General features: G+C 41.2%; 1 protein-coding gene across 10 annotated transcripts in view; it reads right to left on the reverse strand.

Annotated features, from left to right (window-relative positions):
* The window catches only part of RAP1GDS1 (Rap1 GTPase-GDP dissociation stimulator 1), a 90,231-nt gene extending 72,145 nt beyond the window's left edge, over window positions 1–18,086 (reverse strand). For 2 of the 10 annotated variants that reach the window (XM_086888422.1, XM_086888417.1), the window contains exon 1: window positions 17,734–18,057. Coding sequence is in view for 4 of the 10 variants with exons in the window: in XM_086888414.1 (XP_086744540.1) it covers window positions 17,734–17,737 (4 nt within the window). In the remaining 6 variants the exon portion in view is untranslated. Of the gene's footprint in view, window positions 1–17,345; window positions 17,374–17,733 lie in introns of those variants that run through there. The other 8 variants (XM_086888414.1, XM_086888416.1, XM_086888421.1 and 5 more) reach the window with 8 other exon arrangements.
* Window positions 18,087–19,463: the final 1,377 nt, after the last annotated feature.

The raw sequence follows: 19,463 nt of genomic DNA on the forward strand, positions 1-19,463 counted from the left end.
AATGAGTGAGATGATGCAATAGGTATGCACTGAAAATATGGTTTTGGAGAAAAAAAATCTGACAGTACAAATCAGGGGGAAAAATCTCCAAAAGAAAGGGCTTCTTTCTGTCTTAAATCTCAGGACTCTTAAGTAAACTATTAATCTCCCATTCAATCAACTGTGCTTGGGCAACATCCCAAACAACAAGTGAATTCTCCCAAGAGATATATATTTACACGAAGCTCAATAAAAAAGGCAAGCAAGACTTCTTTTCTTTTCAAAAAGAAGTATATCTTTTAAAGACAAAAAAAATTCTGCAAAATGCCACTCACTAGATTAAACTGCAAGTAATTTGCTTCCCCCACAAGCAGGATCTGACTGTGTGCAAAGTGGAGGAGTGCTTTGCTTTCACTGCTTAATAACCATCTCTCAGACTAGGTAAAGAGTCATATTGACAGAAACTGAAAGGGGTCAGGTTCTGCACACAATCTGCAGGTCTCAAGGATGAAGGGCAGATGGGAAGTACAAACAAGTCCTTGGGATACATTTCACAAGGGATGCAAGGATCTGTGTCAACTCGATACGGTCACACACGCTATGTCCCCAGCTCAAAATGTCCACTGTACTCTCAGAGATGTTTATCCCTCTGATGACCATGAAGATCTTGACTGATCCTTAAATCACAGGGGGGGAAAAAAATCAAGTTTATATGCAGAGAAGACTGTAGGAAGCCTGCCTCCCATGGATTCTTTACCAGACACTAGATTCTGGAGAAATGTTACCGTCTTTCAAGTTCCACAAGCATTTAGTTTAAGCCCAAATGCAGAACTCTCTTAGTTCTCTCGGGCAGCTTATTAACCAAATTCATATATTACTATTGGTATCTCTGAGGGTATGGCTCTTCTAGACCCTGCTTCCAACATGCCCTATATTAAAGAATCCAATACAAAGCACATGGCAAAAATGTGAAAATGCCTTTTACAAATTAGTGTGAACATAAAAATGAACCAAATGCTATCCTCTACCTGAAAGGATTTCAATAAAATTTCTCCAAAACATACTCATGTCAGATTTTTGTATTTTTCATGTGAGGACTGAAACACCTCTTACTTCTACTTTTGAGACGTATTTTATATTGGATGGGGCTTGAGCAACCTATTCTAGTGAAAAGTGTCCCTGCCCATGGCAGAGGGCTTGGAACTAGATAACCTTTGATGTCCCTTCCAAAGCAACCAATTCTATAATTCTAAATTAAACAGTCATTGCCTAAAACAAATGATTAGTCACGGGAAAAAAGTGTTGGAACTTCACCTTTAAAAAATATGCCTTATCTAACACTCTATGAATACATATCACTATTGGGTGTTACATCCTGGTCAGTTTGAGGGTACAGCTTCAATTTCAGGCAGAGGAAAAGCTTGGACTCCTGGAGCGCCCTCCTGCATAAACGTGTGCCTGTCCCAAGGAAGGCAAAGTTGGTAACCCACTTGTGCCTCCTCCTACATTTGCATTTGAAAAGAAAAAGGTTTCAAACTTCCTTAGAAAACATGCAGGCATCCAGCTCTAAGAAAAAATTTCAAGCCCTGGGCTTAAGGCAGAAATCATGCTGATCAGAAAATGGCATGCATATTAATTAAGGGTGATTTCCTGCTGAGCTTGGTAGTTCATCCTATTCTGGACTCTCCGAGCACTTTTTATTTACACAGCCAGAACTCTTGGCTCAGGTTTCTGAACGCCACATTGGAAACCAGCACCTAAAATTCAGAGCATATGCAAAATGCAGTCTGCCCCTAACCAGGCATCTATAGAGAATCCTGCAGTATTCCAGGATATTCATGGTATTTATTTTATACAGACTCTTAGGAGGACTGAGCTACTGATCAGCTGCCAGTCCTTTTTCCAATAGGAACGAAAGAAGCAGTGATACTTCAAAGAACAGAAGTCAAAACCCAGCACTGTTTTTGAGGCAATTCCTGACCAGCCCCTGCATGTAAATAAGGATGTTGCAGCCTTTGGCATAACTGAGTGCACTTATTTATGGACTGGTAAATAATCAAGAGGCACTAAATATCTGTGCAATGGTCTGTCAATGAAACTTCAACAGTGCCCTAGGCCATCCTCCACTTGCATCTTGCACCAGCATTAAGGAACAGCACAGTCCTTTCTGTATCCTTTTTTTATTTATAGTGTTTATACCAAGGAAATTCCTCTTGTTCAGCAGATACAACTCCCACAGATGCCAGCCACAAAAGGACCACAGTTGAGGAAACAATCTCTCCAAGTAAGTTTTGTGATTGTTTTCTTTCTCCTAAAACTTTTTGTTCACTCATGTAATTCCTTTGAAAGTGGAAGAAAGGGGAAAAAAAGAAAACAATAGCTCAGAAGTTGTCACACATTATGGGGTAAAGCTTAGAGACATTTCATGGAGTAAATGTGTGGATCATGCACAAGCCAAAAGGTGTCAATTTTAACTACTGTAGATATGCTGATATTTTAATGAAATGAATAAAAGAAAAGGATGTTTCTGTATCAGCAGGCACAGAGCAAAGCAGCTTTGTTGCTGGACATACCCTATTTACTCCCAGAAGCTGCATATAAGAATAAAAATTTGAAAGTACATTATCAGGTGAAATATTCTTCCTCTCCATTTTATTAACACATAAAAGCATCATATAGAATGTTATTGAATGTTATTAACTAATACAGTAAGCAATTGATCCTTAAAGCAGTATTTATCAGGAAAAATGTTAGTTCAGCTATAAGAACAAGATACAAAAAGTGTATTTCTCCTTCCTCAGGTCCCTTTGAACCAAACAGCTGGGCACAATGAATATTAGTTTGGTTACTGTTGATAATTTCAAATCTGCTATAAATCCAGCACAAGGACACACTTAGCTCCTTCTGTATCTCATCTAGGTATCAGACCTTCTCAGACTAAGCACTCTTCAACTCTGCATCAGCACTTCCATGTGTAACCAGAGCCAGAGTCCTCCACAGAAATGGGTACAGAAAGCTCAGAGAGAGGGAACTAAAAACTACTAGTGCTGAAAAATCTAAAATATCCCAGGACACACATCGACTCACCACCATCCTGGAGTTTGTTTTCTGTGATAATCTCCTGCAAAACAGTCCAGTTATGTCCCACTAGAGAAGTATTAAATGGCTCTGTCAAAAGGAACTATCTTCTGATCTGGTTGAGCAGAACTTTTGATTGTCCTACAGATCAACACCATAGGTGCTCTATAAGGATAAAAACTGGAAGATGTTACCAAGTAACTTTACAAGGATAGATTAATCTATCTTGGAAAAACTTCCTTTTCCTCCAGGTTGCCAAAAATTTATTACCGAAGCTGAAAAAATAAATTAGTACTCTTACACAAGTAAAACCACAACTTGTTGGGATAAATGAACCTAATTTGGGTAGTCTTTTACCTCTCTAATTAATACAGATACGGCCGATGACAGACAAACTGCAGGTATGACTAAAGCGTGGGACTCGGGAGAGCTTGTAAGTACTGCTCTGTTCATCATGTTTCACGTCAGAGAAGGCTCAAGGTATGCACTCTCCCCTGCTCAGCTGCAAAGGAATATGGTCACATCACAGGAAGAGCACTGAAAGCTGTACTAAAATCCAAAAAGATTACATCAACAACATGTAGACAGGGTGGGAGCTCACTAGGGCTTTCATAGAATGACTGGGAGATCTGGACCCTTTGGTTTCCCATTAAATGCTGCTGCAAGTCAATCTGAATGCATTTCTCATCAGCTAAATAAGTAATGTGGCACAGAAAGAGCTGAAATCCAATTTAGGCTACACTTGATAATCTGTCTTTCATCCCCAGTGTGATTCTGCAGAATTAAGTCTGTTGGGTGTGTACAGACAAAGGTTTGCCATCCTCTATCCACCTGCATTAACTTGCAGTAACTTGTGTTTACTCGTAACTGTGGTCAGTACAAGGCACAGTTACTTGTAGTAATCAGCCAACACTCCTAGGCAATTTTTCAAGTATACAGAGTTTAACTATCCTTAATAAAGAAATAGTTTTTGTATTTTGTAGATAATAAATAATTAAACTTTAATTTCCGGGAGTCACAATCATGGAGGGTTCATCATTGCTTTACTATTACCAAGAAGTCCAACATAAATCTGACAGCCCTATTCAGACTGGCTGAACAGCAGATTTGAGTATGCACTTTGTGCTTGACACTATTATAGCCTAGAGGCAGATACACATTTGTAATCTTTGCAAACAACACTGAATTTAGAGGAACAGCTGACATACCAAAGGGGAGTCCAGAGGCACTCTCCAGCAACCTGGGGACAGGATCAACAGAAGCCTCCTCAAGTTCAACAGGGTTAAGTGTCAAGTTCTGCAGCTATGGCAGAATAACCCCAAGCACCAGTGTAGGTTGGGAACACACTGTTGTAAAGATCCAGAGGTTACAGGGGATGCCAAATAAAACATGAGGCAGCAGCATGTTCCCAAAGTAAACAAAGCAAACTGTAGATTGGCTGCATTAGCAGCGTGACCAGCACATCGAGGCTCTGCTTGATGCTTGCAAGGATTTGTGTCTCCCACAATTCTATGTCTGGTTCCTTATGTCCCAGATGAAGGACACTGAAAAACAGGGCAGAACTATCAAAATGGTCATATTCCCACAACTCATGATGTGTAAGAGCTCGGGGGCCTCTTTAGTCTGGCAAAGAGGAGGCTAAGGGGAAAGCCTGGAACTGCCTGCAGGGATGTTACAGAAACTACAGAGGCTTCAAGCAGTAGCTGCACAAAGTCATAGCTGACCTGGTTCAACCACCTCAAAATCCTTCCAAATTATGGTTCCAAATTCTATTTCTTCTATGATACCATGAACCTGTTTCAAATTTCATCTCAAAATACCTTCACTCTTTCTACAACAGTGTCTCCAAGAAGGACACGCAGGTAGACCCAAGATTTGCTGTGTCACAAATGTAACTGCTTGGTTCTATAAAAATTAGCAGAGCACAGATTAGAAAATTCCTCATCTGACTATTCCTACTATCTAACTTACATTTAATAGAACTTTTTCTTTTCTTTCCAAACAGGTTTTGCTCTACAAAACAGGTAGCAGTTTGGGGCTCATGAAGAAAAGGGTCTCAAACACAAGTAAAAAGTACTCCTTTTACATCTAAAATTATTTCATTTCACTTGCTAACAGTATGTTAATTTTTAGTGTAACATTTTTATTATGATTCATTTATTATATTTACTCAACAGTGTATGCAGTTTTGGTACTGCTGGAACTCCCATATATATGAAGACAGACTGTGATTGTGAAATACCATGCAAGGTAAGTCTTACTACTAGGAAAAAGCAACTTGGTGACTATGATGTAAAATTAGCTTGACTTGGCAAATCCTTCATATTGCTCCAGAATGGTCTAACCACAGTTTTGAAGAACAGGGAAGACGGACTCCCTTTCACTGCAGTCTTCAGTTGTAAAGACAAAATAAAAGGAGTTTGAATGAAGCTTGATTTCTGTTACAATATTTTAATATTGAGAAGAGATTATTAACTATTTTTATCTTTGAAGAGAAAAAGAATGCATTAAAAATGTGAATCTGGGTTTCAAAAAAGAAACCCTCAGAATTTGTGAGATGACAGTATACACGACACAAATGGAACATAAGTACAGCAGAGGCTATAGAACAGTTTACTAGTACAGCTGCAGAAGTATATTAACTCTCCACATTCCTATTAAAGCCAGCAGTTAGGAACCTCACAGCTTATTAATTGTTAGAAGGTGATGCATATATAATGAAATAGCATCTAGAAACTTTGTATTTTGAAGTGAATAAGGAGTTTTGGTCTGAACACAGGCCTTTGAAAATGCCGAGTTAACCTCTAGCTGTCATTGTGACACATTTTGCACAATCTCTATTGAACTCTCTATTACTTATGCAATGTCACACCAGAAAAATCACATTTTAGGAACAAATGTTTTCACATGTATCAAACCAATATTTCTTTTGCATGGCCTTCCTTTCATTTGTTATGTTACTTGTTTACTTTCACCTTTCAGAGTTCAAGGTAAAAATCTGGTTTTCACTTAATTTCTGTTTCCCCACCTGGGTCAATCACAACCCTTTGCAATATATTAACTAAATCCTGCAAGAGAACAGGAGTAGAAAGGAGGACAACTTTTTTACAATCCAGTATCTTGGTCTTGTTGTTTCCCCTTTTTTTAAAGAAACAAATTTAAATTTAAGTTTGGTTTTACTTACCTGCTTCACTTTTTACACTATTAAACAATATTTTCACTCTTACAATTAAAAGGTTATTTAGATGAATTAATGTTTATAGATACCTCTTCAGAGGACATTTTTTTTTAAGACAGAGCTGAGTTCTCTTATATTATCAGCAACAGTTTGTCATCCTTTGCTGGTATGTCTACATTTTCTCTCTAAGACACGAGAATTCTGTCTCATCTTCATCTGAAAGCATGATACACTGAACTGGCTTGTCATTTGAGAATACAACTAATTTCCCCGTGCCACAAATTCTCCAGCGTACCAAACATCTGCAACTTTTTCTGGCTTCCACAGATGTGAGTCACTGCAAAAAAAGACCCTCTGTCTACCCCTGTAGATTATAAAGCTATTAATTCTATGAAACCATGAGGAATATTTAAACATGAAACTTAGACAAGCCATCTCAAATCTGAAGGCACTATGAGCATCATTTTATTATGCATCACCTAATTACCTATTATCTTATGGTCATATATGCTCAGGCAGAATAATATATCAAGCTAAAATTTGGGCCCAAATACCATCTTAAATCAAATCTGCAGCCTCCTTATGCACAATACAGGGCAATGGGGAACTGAGGCTATAATCTGACTTCACTGAGGTTTCAGCAGCAAAGCTGGTTTCAACAGATTACCTTTTCTAAATGCTCTGCAACCAGGTCATTTAAGGCATTGCAATACAGCCAGCGTCACTTAAGCCTACAGCACACACGTAAACCTGTCATTTGATAGTTTTCTGTATTCAGTTTAAAGAAGTCGTGTCTCAGCACTGAATATAAGTTTTACTTTCATTAAATTAATGCCTCAGTGCCTCTTTATAAGCTGTGTTGAGCATGCAGATCTTTCATGTCAAAGCAACCACACTTTTTTCTCTGATGGTTTTACATTATCCTTAGATTACATTAGATGAAGCAGCAGAAACATCTAGATTGAAAATATTCAGATGATATGCTGAATTCTGGGAACAAGTTAGTTCCTCAGATACAGAGCAGAACAGTATGCTCACCTAAACAAGCAGAACTGGGCTTCTGGACTTGAACAGAGCCTTGGAAAATTAGAATGCAACCAAAGTCCAACACACGCTACATGAGCAAAGCCTGAATGGTTCCAAATCTGTTACATAAACACAACACCACAGTGGACTTCAAAGTCTCATTCTGGTTGTTCTTTGAGAGGCTGACAAGTGAGTGTTAAAACAAATGTGCTTAAAACATAAATATTTTCATTCCAAATTGTGACCAAACTCAGAAGAGGCCTTTTTGTCATAAATCTGCTTTTGCAAGAAGTCAGGGAGCTAAAAGAAATTAAAAAAATCAGGGGCTTGCAAGAATTTATGAGTTTTCAAGTTTGATATCTTCTCCTTGATCTGATTTACATCTCTGCCCCAAAAAAGTCTAATCTTAATCTGGAAACAGGCTCCTCAGCATATTTTGGATCCTAAAAAATATAATTCTGGTGATGGGAAAAAAATAATAGGCTCATCTACATATTTTTTAAAAAATATAAAGGGTCAAGCAGAAAAGCCTTGTGTTTCAAAAAACCTGCCAAAACTAAGTCATTTTTTAAATATGCCTATTGACCAGCTTTCCAAAATCCAGCAAATTCTTTATGCACAGCCAAAGATGCTGTTTTGTTGATAATGACTTCTGATTTCAGAAATAAAGCAGTTGAAATAGTTGCTAGGTATGCTCACATCCAAGAGATACCTCACTGTTGTGATCACTGAAGTACAGAAAACTGTTCAGAAGTGGAGGAGCTAAAAGTAGGCTAAAAACAATCCAGTAGTCCACAACTGCTGCTTTTTATCAGAAAGCCTATTTTAATATCAATTTAAAGAAGAAAAAAGAAAATATAAACCAGGCCATCCTTTGCTTAACTGAAGTGCTGCATTATCTAGGGCATTTCTCTCTCCAGCCATCTGTTTTGAGCTGGGTGCATGCACTGAACTCAAATTTTATGTTTACAAGAGAACTCTACCAGTTTCTTCCATAGACTATGTGAGAAGTCTCAAATTCTACCTTATTCCCAACAGCAGAAAAAAGAACTGTGATACCTTGTAAAGAGAGAAGTTGTGACCTTCATAAAGATAAGCAAACATTTCAGATCTTATCTGGGATGAAGTTGCATTCCAAAGAAAACTATACTGAATTGCTTTTTGTTTGTTTCCACCATTCTTGCCTTCAGAGAAGTGTCCAAACTAATGCATGTGCGATTAGAAGCATAACATGTAAAAGTCTTGCAAAAAGAAATTCCCAACATTTTCTGGGAATATCAGAAAGTGTCTAAAGCTATCACCTAATGGCTACAAAGTGAATTTCATTCTGAAAATGCAGTAATTCCTTTTTCTCTATGCTGTTACAAGATAGAACAAAGGTCACTGTATGTAAATTAATAGCTTGTGGCACTGTGCTTACTGTTCCTTTTACAAGAGGATGTTCTAACATGATGATCTCCATGTAAAATTGGTTTCTTCTTTGATATAACAAATTATACAAACTACATACTTCCACCAATTTTAAAGAAAAAACAAGTTTACCAAATTGTTTTCTCTATCATCAAAAGAGCTCTTTCTTCATTTAGCAAGTTCCTTCAGGGGCTATGTATCAGTATAGCACCATATCTAGGAATAGAAGACATGTTAAAAGTGCTTCTGATTGTCAAAATCAGCCCAATGTCTGCCTTCCTCCCCTACCTGCACAAACTGGGGAGCCAATATTACTATGCCATGAAAGGGTGGAGTGACCCATGCCATTTTACATGCTTTCACCAAAACAGGACAGTTTAAGCTGTAGCACAGCCAAGCCAAAAAAGCAGGAGCCCAATGACTTCAGTGGTACTCCGTGTGGGCTTTGTGGGGGTATAGGAATGCTGGAGAAATAGCATTTACACAAATAGGGCTCAATTCCGTACAGTTCCTTTCCTACAAACACATTCTTTCATATATTGTCACCTATTGTAAGTTAGGCAGAACTGAAGCGTGGTTTTAAGCTGGTTGTAAATTACTTGATATTTAACCAAAGAGAAGAACATTAAAAAAACCCCAAAACACTTCAAAGCTCTTGAAATTACAAAACTGAGCACCCGTTTTTCAATTCTTTCCCTAACAAAGATGGTGAAAAGGGTATATATGGTAAAAGAAGCTGTCATGCATTTGTCTAATAAAGAAAGAACCTGATGTGAGATGGGAGAGAAGATGGAAAAGAATAGGTAGCTGGAAGAAGATGTAGAAAACTGGGCAAAAAAATTGCCCAGAAGTCTGAAGGAACAGGGAGCTGTGAAGAGTGTATGTAAAAAATGAGTATTAGGCAAACTAGAAAAAACTGAATAAATACATTGCATCAGACAGAGATATGTGGGCTTTGCCTGGAAAGTGTACACTGTGTTTTGGGCACTACTGCACACAAATGTATTGACTAATATCTTTGATTCAACTGAGGCACTGTCTTGCTGTAAATGGGTGATGGGATTTTCATTGCAAAAGCTTAGAAAAACAAAGAGCCAAACCCTCTTGCCCCCCAAAACCCGCTCAATTCCTGCCAGCAACTCCTTATGTACATGTTCCTCCTCTTTCTCTCAATCACCAATGCTTCCCTGCTTTTCCTGTAATTCCATATGGCAGGAGCCAGCGTGAATATATATTTTCCCTGAGCTTCACAGAGAAATGGGTAAGAAAGCCTGACAAGCTTTGCAGGATGAGAGCAAATTTGTATTTGTATAAAGTGTATTAGTGGATTTCTAATTTAATTTGACTGTACCAGACATTTTTACAACTAATGTGTTCACAGACTGGTTTTCTGTTCTGGTTGTCCTTTTTTTCCTCCCACAGAACAACACCCTGATACTAAATCAGTTCAACACAAGCCAGGAAGAGGAAGAAGGGAAAATTGTGGCTCTCAGCCACTTGAGGGAGAAGGAAGAAAAGAGAGAACAGTAAGTATGAAAATGCCACGTAACTGCTACACTGCTGCTGCCACTCCTCTCCATGGTCACATTCACTCACTGCATTTTCTCTTAACTTGCTCACTGGAGTTCACACAGCGTGTCTTGGGTATTTAAACAACAAAGTTCTACCATGACCAGTGATGTCCAAAGCACACACTGAATGACTGCTGAAGGAAGTGGTCAGATACAGAAGATGCTATCACCAGTACAGCAGACTCAGAAGACTGACTTCAGTCAGTCCTCCACCAAAGTCCCAGGAGGGGTAACTTAAACATCCTGTGGACAGGGAAGATTTAGATAAGAAAGATGTGTACAATTTGGTTTTAAAACCCTTTTCTCTTCCCATGCTTTGTTCCTGCTATCAAGATAAAACAGCATTTTGATTTAAGGAATCGTTCCAAGGCCTTCATGTAGCAAAAGTAGCTCTTTGGCAGTGTGGAACTCAAGCTCTGCCTGCAGGGTACTGGGTGCTGCTGACAGTGAACATGATGGGATTTCTCCACAGGAAAGGAATATGGGAACAAACTTAGTAAGGCTAAAGCAAGGAGACGGGATGCTACTGGTTCTGTAAATAGTGGCATGTACTCGTAAGGTTGCATTTAAGGCTAGGAAAGTTAAAACAGTCTAATTAAAGTCATTGGACTGTCATATCCAATGACTTGATATCCAACATCAAAGACAGAAAGCATTTATAAATCTGCTCCCAAGAGGAGTTCCCAACTGCTGGAGAGCAAGGCACCCTCAGCAACAGGCAGAGCTCCCCAGCCAAACACTTCACTCACCCTAGAGATTACAAAGGCTTGCAGATGTCCATGTTGCCTGATTTTGATATTTATGTAAAAGACCTAGGCTAGCAGCATTTTCAGTTTCCATTCATAGAATTAATCCATATGGTATAATTTTAGTTCCTATCCTGGGTATAATTAAGGGCAAAAGGGAACAGATTTTGTCACGTGCCGAGTGTAAGAGCTCTCCTCCGAGTTTAGACCTCCAATGTACAGAAGACAGGATGAGAGAAAGTTGAGTACTCTGCTGTACACGGTGTTCTTTCTGGACTGATGTGTTCTAGAGGTAAAGGCAATTACTGAAAGGTAAAGAAGGCAGAAAGGACAGGGTTTTCAACTGCAGGTTTTGTGCCTTGATGCTCCATGCTGACATAAATGTACAGGTAGCTGACAGTGGAAATAAGAACTCAAGACTACCAGGAGATGCTGAGCTGTCACCTCCTCAGGTCTCCCAAACACAGGTCTGTACCCCACAGGCTCACTGGCAGCCCTGACAAATTTCTAAAGGGTTTTATTCAATCCTCAACACATCCTCCATTCTATAATGCTTAGTTGCTTTCCTCCTTCAATCCCAGTCTTCTCATCTCCATCTCTCTGTCCAGTCTTATTCCCAAATACATTTGCAGAGCATAGACAGGACTCTGAAAAAAAAGCTGCTATTCACCATGTGAATTTAAGTATTTGATTAACTGGATTTAATCATATACTGAAAAGACCTGTCAACTGATAGCAAGGGTCAACAAAAAATTTGAATGATACATAAATTTTGTGTATGTCTTCAAAATCATTGTGTCCGTCAGGCTGGTAAGTACCAGTGGATGGAACCGACGGCTGAATTCAAGCACTGATTAACTTTCATAAACCTCCCTGAGTTATCACTAACACAATGAATAGTTCAGTGTTTTGATAAAAGCTCAGAACTGACAAATGCCTCAGATGTTCCTGTAGTACACAACTAGGAGGCAGTGAGTTTTTAAGAGTTGTTAGATGTGAAGGAAATGGGAGCTACTGTTGAAGTGGATCACTAAAAGAATTTCCTTTGCAAAAGTGTGAATTAAAAAAAAAACTTATTTCCCCTGATTTTTAAATGAGTAAATGCGATTTTTATAATACATTTGTCTGACCTAGAAATAATGAAAACATTCCATTTATTTTAAACTGCAAATTTTAACACAACTTTATACATGCATCCACACTGTCAATTTATCCATATTATAATTTCAGCTACTTCAGACATACACACGTTTTTTCCCTGACACTTATCATAATTTGTGTAGCTATATCTGAAAGTTCTTCAGGTCAGAGATATTTCTAAGACACATGCCTTGCCTGTGCACATTTACACTTGGACAGTTTAGGCATGCTGTAATTATTTGCAAGTCCCAAAGCATCATGCACTAAATTCTGTCCTCCACTCTCGTGGTCTCCACCTGGAGATAAAATGAACAGCAGTTATCTGGTTTATAGATTTGACAAATTCTTCTGGGCACCTGCCAACTCTGTAATCTACTTGAGCTATATCTTAAGAACCACATGAGATCACCAGGGTTTCTGCACAACTTCAAAGCTCCCTAAGCCAGAGCCATGCAGCTCTCAGGCTGAACAAACGTCGCCAGGCTCTGTGCACAGCTTTGAGGCTCCCTGAACCACAGCCACTTGTTCCAGAGGGTTTTACAAATTCTATTAGGCATATCTGGAGCACACACAAATTCTAATACACATCAGCTATGTTTTTGCACTAAAAGGAACTTCAACATTCAGAAATACATGGCTTTTAACTACCATTTTACTCTGCCAAAACAAATTTCCTTTGGTTGCCATTATAATAAAATCTGTAGATAGAAACAGAAATTTTCTATACCATATTTAACAAAAAGAGGTCCTGAGAGACTGTCCTTGCAGCGAAAGCCGCTACTTATAAAATCCCTTAGTAGGAAAAGCTCCTTGTCTAATTAAAATTCAAACCACCATTAGAAAAACTTCTCCATTAGCTGCAGAACACATATTAACATTTCAAGTCACCTAATTTCCAGAAGCTTAGATGTAGTTCCTAATCTATTTTAATCTGGAAACAAGTTAGCATTGAAATTTAATGCCTTCAACACTATCAAGACAGCAGGAATGCTCATTTTCTCCAGCACAGCAGTGAACAGACCCAGGTGGACCAGTCAGCAGTGAAAAGTGGGTTTTCTCTTACATAAGTAACTAGGTCACTGTCTAATGTCACTTTATCCTAAAACATGAACTTCATCCTGTGACAGAGTTAAGAAGGGATAGCAATCAACCTCCTTGACAGATGCCTTGACAGAGGAATCTCCATAGCCTTCTTTCCTGTCAAACAGCAATGACATTATTTTCCCTTTTTTTTGAATAAATACTTGTTTATGCTAATCTTCTTTTTATTTTACATATTTATATATAATTAAATATTGAGAACTTCCAGAAATAATTCAACTTTACTTGAGAAAGATGGAAAACTATAATGAGTCTTCTCAAGGACTGTCAGGAGCATACAGTTCATACTATATTAAAAAAAAAAGTAATAATTATCTGATTTTATTTACATTATCCTAGCTATTTCCCTTATATTTTGGGGAGGGATATAGAGTAGAACTCGTTCTTCCCCCTGTTTCTGTCCTCTGTTGTTCCATTCATCCATCTTTAGTTCTAGTATTTCTCTCCCTTCGTGCATTTCCCTTAAGGGATTTTTGTTCCCTTCTATTCTTGTCTTGGTAGCTTTCTCATTTCCATTATCACTGCTTTTGTTTCCTTCAGGTTTCAGCTGTTCTTCTGCCCTTTCCTCTTTCAGTTTGATGCTACGAAAGCCAGACGTTCCTCACAGGCTTCTGAAACTAACTCATCTTCTGTTCTCAGGAAATATACTTGTGAATGAAGCCTTTAACCTCAAGCTAAAGACAAAAATGGTTGGTTTCAGACTCACATAGTAACAGAAGATCACAAATACTGGCCTGAGCATGGGAACAGTTATTCATTGAGGAAGGTCACTCAGAAGTAACCTAACCTTTCTGCCTGCTTTAAAAGCACACTTCAAGATATATTATTGAAGCAAGAGATGCAGCCTAAAAGCAGTTTCTTCTCTCTTTATGTTTTAAAGAGAAGACTTTTATCAAAAGCAGCCTCATTTTTTCAAAAATGCTAACAACCCTTTATACTGGCTTAAACTGGTGTAGTCTGGCTGGCTAGAACTAATATGCTGGTGGTGTTAAAAGTCTGATTGTTTTAGCAAAAACTTTAAGAGAATGACAAATTATCTGTTTGTGCAATTGACGTAACTCTTGTCAGATTTGCATTTCATGTAAGAAAACTAGCAAAAGAGCTCAAGATGGAAGATTTTTCCCCATTAATTTTCATTTGTCTCATCTGAAGCTACTGATTATATTTTTTTGATCACAAGCAGGTTGGTTTACTCTATCTTCCCAAAAGTAATACTGGACACAGCCACGCCTGAAGCTTTACATCCTCCTGTCTCCTCTATTTCATGAACCACCATCGTGAAGACAGGCAATGGTTTGTTGCACCCTGCTCTGTGGTTCAGTTTGAATTCGGTGTTTCACAACCACCAGGCTGGTTGCATGTGCCAATGCTTCAGGGAAAATGGAAGAGAAAATTGAGTATATCTGGGAGGAGAGCAGTAATACAAATCTTTGTTCTGACAACTAAATGGACAGTACTAAAACAAATCCATCTACATTACAGACTGGGAATCTTACATATTTTGTCACTGAGCCTTTAACACTAGGTATTGTAAAGAGAGCCTAGCAGGCTGCTTACGCAGTTTGTTGTCCAACTAAACACGCAAGTCTGAGCAGAGGCTGCCTTCCATTTCCTGCTAACAAGACCAGGACTCTCAAAATGGAAGAACATTTTTATGAACTTTCACTATTACATACTGTAACTAACACTTCAAACAGAGTGATAAGTGCCGTGAAAACAACTGTATCCTGTATTTGTATTCTGCATACAAACTCTCATGTGGTGTTTTTCAATCTTTTGGGCTCAATGGATTACTGCTGAGTGGTTAAATTGTAACAAAGTTCCTAAGTTAAATTTTTTTATTTAATATTTTATTTAATTAATTTACACCTGAGGAATAATTGCAGCCTGCATACAATAACCACCATCAGTCACTCTAAAATGGAAAGATTTTCTTGGATACAGTGTGATTGCAGGATTTTACCAGTTGTGTTTTTCGAGGTTAAAAACAAGAACTGACTGAGGAAAGGGACCGTTCATAGTGAAACTAAAGCATTACATTAGTAACTGAAAAGTAAAAGCCTTGCAAGTTTTTTTAATAACAAAAGAAATAAAGTAGTGGTGGTGCACACATCACCTAAAAGTATTTGAAGTTCTCTGCCAGCTCTACTTAAGGCCACCTATCACTCAAAGCCAGAAGCTGAATAGTGTTCGCACTCTAACTCAGACACAGCTTTACAAACCTTAAATGCAAACATCAGAAGTTACAATTTTGGAAAGAACCAGCGTTAGTGAGAGGGAAGAGCAACCCCTCAGGAGGAAACAACTGCCGTGGTAATATCTTCAGAGGAACACACACATGGAAACAGTGTAGAAGAAGACAAATTTCTATACAGTAGAGATAGGGAAGATCCACATATCCGTAACAAGTATTTTTAACTACAGAAATATTTTGATTTGACTTAGAATATATCTTCTTGGGCTTCCATGTTATATCTTTAGTATACAAACCAGTTAGTACTATGCCAACCTTCATAAATACCGAAAAGACCGTATATTTAAATGCAAGATATCACTTAGCATTCTCTGCCACAAACACTTGTTTGTTGAGCACAATCTCTGGAAAGATATAAAAGCCATCGGAAGAACAAGTTCATCCTTGGTTTAATTCTAAGGATTTTCAGCTTTTATGCTATGTGTTACCGAAAAGAAAGCTATAACCTGAATGAGGGAACCTACTGCATTGACTGTATAAGCTTAAACATAGATCTTAAGACAGGAAAAGTCATTACAGTTGTCAGCCAAGGTGAAACTGATTTCAATCTTTGCCACTCACAAGAACTGCTGCAGAGGCCACTTACAGTTTGCTTTGATTTTAGACACACTGGAATCAGACCCCGATATGTGAAGAACAGAAAAAGCCCCCCAAAAAAACACCCTTCCTCAGCATTTTCACAAGAAATCTCTCTAGGCAATTATGGACAGGTGCTGACAGAGTCTACAGGCAAGTTATTTCAGTCTTCCTGAAAATAATTATAACTAGTCTTACTTTGGCAGCAAGATTTTGTAGCAGATTCTCAAGCTGTTTACAAACTTGCCTGCAACTGAAGTGTAGTTTCCTCTAAAAAGGAGTTATGTGCTCATTCTGCACCAGCTTTTCTGAGCAGGTTTTAGCTGATGCCCTGAAGTTACTATTTTTGGAAGCCAAAATAGCTAGACTTTGACCAGAATGATGAGATTAATAGTCGTACTTTTTGAATGGGGGCAGGAAGCACAGGCAAATTAAATTTTGGTGTTTTGCCCTTTCAACCCTCACGAGAAAGAGATCTTTACTACATTATTGGAGTTTAACTTAACTCTGATGAAATCTGACAGTTATTCCTCACGTCTCACCCTGGCAGCTTCTAGTTTGTGTGATTCTCTGAAGCTTTTCCACTGCTTTAAAGGAGTTAAATAAGTATTTAACCTCATCTCACAACCAGAAAAACTGAGGCGCAGCAACAGCTTCCTTCCATGGAAACTTCTAGTTAAAAGTGAAAGATGCATGTGATCTGCAAAGAAACTACTGATATACCTAAGGCCACAGGAAGTGCTGATGTCAAATACCCGAGCCCAATTCAGGAGCTGCCTTAGCCTGCTTGTGAGCCATAGTTCCTCACCCTCTGGACCTGCAACCTTGATCCCATCATCACGTCTGGCATACTGGCTGGGTCTTCGGCAGCTCAACGTGGGCACACCTCCTACCCATCCCTAGGATCTACAATACAGCCAGATTTCTGGAAAATCTGTTTTTATGCTGGCTGCTTCATACAGGGAGAGCTGTAGCTTTGTGCAAGAGGATGAAGAAGGCAAGAGAAATTCCTGAGCAGCTCTGTTAAGAAAACCCAAATACCACGCTTTCCTGGCCTCGTGTGGCATTTGTTGGGCACTCCACACAAGTGTCAATCGGCCTGAAACTACTTAATTTATAACCTTAGTACAAAAAAGGGAGAGGTGACATGGCTGCATTTCTAGGCACGATGAACGCTCTAAAAGACGGAGAAATCCGAGGACCCTTGCCTTCCTCAAACAATGAGCAGAGATTACAAAACAGTCTAAACGTGCTACTCCAACTTAGCTCCATTATGCAAACACTACCTGGGAAAGCGTCCTGGGGGTGCCTTACATAACTCCTCGCTCCGAGCCCCCCTTGGCAGCCGGGCAGCTGTTCCTGCCCCCAAGCCCGGCCGCAGCCCCGGCTCCGCCGCTGCCGTGCGGGAGCTCCCGGGCCGGGCGCAGCCGGCGGGCGGCGGCAGCCGCGGAAACTTTGCGCCGCAGGGGCCGGGCAGCGGCCGCGGCAGCGCCGCCGGAACCGGGGGGGGCTCGGCGGAGCCCGGAGCCCCCGCCCTGGCACCGCTAGGGAGGCGGCCGATGGCAAAGTTGCGCCGGCCACCTCTTCCCGCCCGCCGGAGCCGAGCGGGCGGCGGCCTCCCGGGGCGGAGGGGCGGCGGCAGGGGCTGCACAGCACGGGGCTGGGGCGACTTACCCATGGTGCCGCCGCGGCCTCCTCCGGCTCCTGCTGCTGCCGCTGCTGCCGCTCCTGCAGCCGCCGCCTCTCCGCCGGCGCGGAGGGAGGCGCGGGAGGCGTGTGCGCGGAGCGGGGCGCGGCGCGGAGCCTGCGTGCGGCGGGCTATGAGTCAGGGCAGCACATCCGGGCACGGCCGGCAGACACCCCGCCCGACAGCCCGACAGCCCGCCCGCCCGGCCGCACCGAGCCGCCGCCGAGCGCCGCCGGGGAAGGGCGGGAGCCGCGCAGCGAGAGAGGAGGCGGCGCGGGGCCGGCGGCAGCGCCCCCGGCTGGGGAGGAGGCGGCGGCGGGGCGGGTCCGCTCGCAGCTCCGGCTGCCGCCCCTCGGGCCTCCTTTGTTACACGGGCTGGGGCGGGGCCGCCCGCCGGCTCCCGGGGGCGGCTGCCGGGGACGGAGAGAGCGCGGGTGCGGCACGGTGCTCCCCGCACATCCCCTTGCACATCCCCTTGCACGTCCCCTTGCACGTCCCCTTGCACGTCCCCTTGCATTTCCCCTTGCACGTCCCCTTGCACGTCCCCTTGCACATCCCCTTGCACATCCCCTTGCACATCCCCTTGCACACCCCCTTGCACGTCCCCTTGCACGTCCCCTTGCACACCCCCTTGCACATCCCCTTGCACATCCCCTTGCACGTCCCCTTGCACGTCCCCTTGCACACCCCCTTGCACATCCCCTTGCACACCCCCTTGCACGTCCCCTTGCACGTCCCCTTGCACGTCCCCTTGCACACCCCCTTGCACATCCCCTTGCACGTCCCCTTGCACATCCCCTTGCACATCCCCTTGCACATCCCCTTGCACGTCCCCGCCGTGCGCCGTTCCTCGGTCCGCGGGGAACGCGGGGTGGTTTAAACACGGCGCTCGCCGTTTTTTTGTTCATATTTAATGATACGTGCTAAAAGAAAAAGCGTTTTCCAAGAAGGAGGGGATTATGCTGGATGGATAAGGATTGGTTTTGTTTGGTTGGTTGGGTTTTTTTAGGTGGTCTGTGTGAGGAAAAGGATCAGCGGAGGAAGCGGCAAGTGATGTTCAAGTGCTGCACGTTTTGCTGAAATAACTTGACAGGTTTCATACCCGAAACTGAAAAAAGGCACGAGGTAGTTCTGTGTGGAAGGCATTTTTAACAAGGAAACGAATGTCTGTGTTCAGTGGTCCCGATACCTTCCTGCCCTCGAGTGTTCAGTATCTGTAAAGTGTAGAACAATAAGGAACTCTTTGCTGTTACAGTGCTCATAGCGTTTTCAGTGGGAAACATTTGAGGGGCAAGGAGATGTTGAATTGAGTAGCTTTTGTGGCATTTTCCAAAATCTTCCCATGGTTACGCATTCATGGTTTTACCTGAGTAAATCCTAAAGTATGGTTAAATAGAGTAGGACCGCAGAGCATGATACAAGGGGTTTGCTTGCTGTGTAAAAATGGATAGGCCAAGGACAATTCTGATGAGTGATGCAAAAAAAGAAGTTGTAGTTGAATCATCCCCCACAGTGGCTTCACAAATGACACCAGTAGTCCCTCTCACCAGCAGTCAGCAGCTGCCAGGGATTTCCTCTCTGGAACACGTCCCAGGAGCTTTCATGCCTGTAAAAGGGCAGTGTGATGTGACAAGCAAAGAATAATTCATCAGTCTTTCTGCAGAGTACAGACTGAACATGTTGGGGTTTATCCATTTACTTTGGTGTAGCACTATTA

The sequence above is a fragment of the Cyanistes caeruleus genome, chromosome 5 (genome assembly GCF_971803275.1).
Source record: "Cyanistes caeruleus chromosome 5, bCyaCae1.hap1.1, whole genome shotgun sequence".
NCBI classification, from domain to species: domain Eukaryota; kingdom Metazoa; phylum Chordata; class Aves; order Passeriformes; family Paridae; genus Cyanistes; species Cyanistes caeruleus.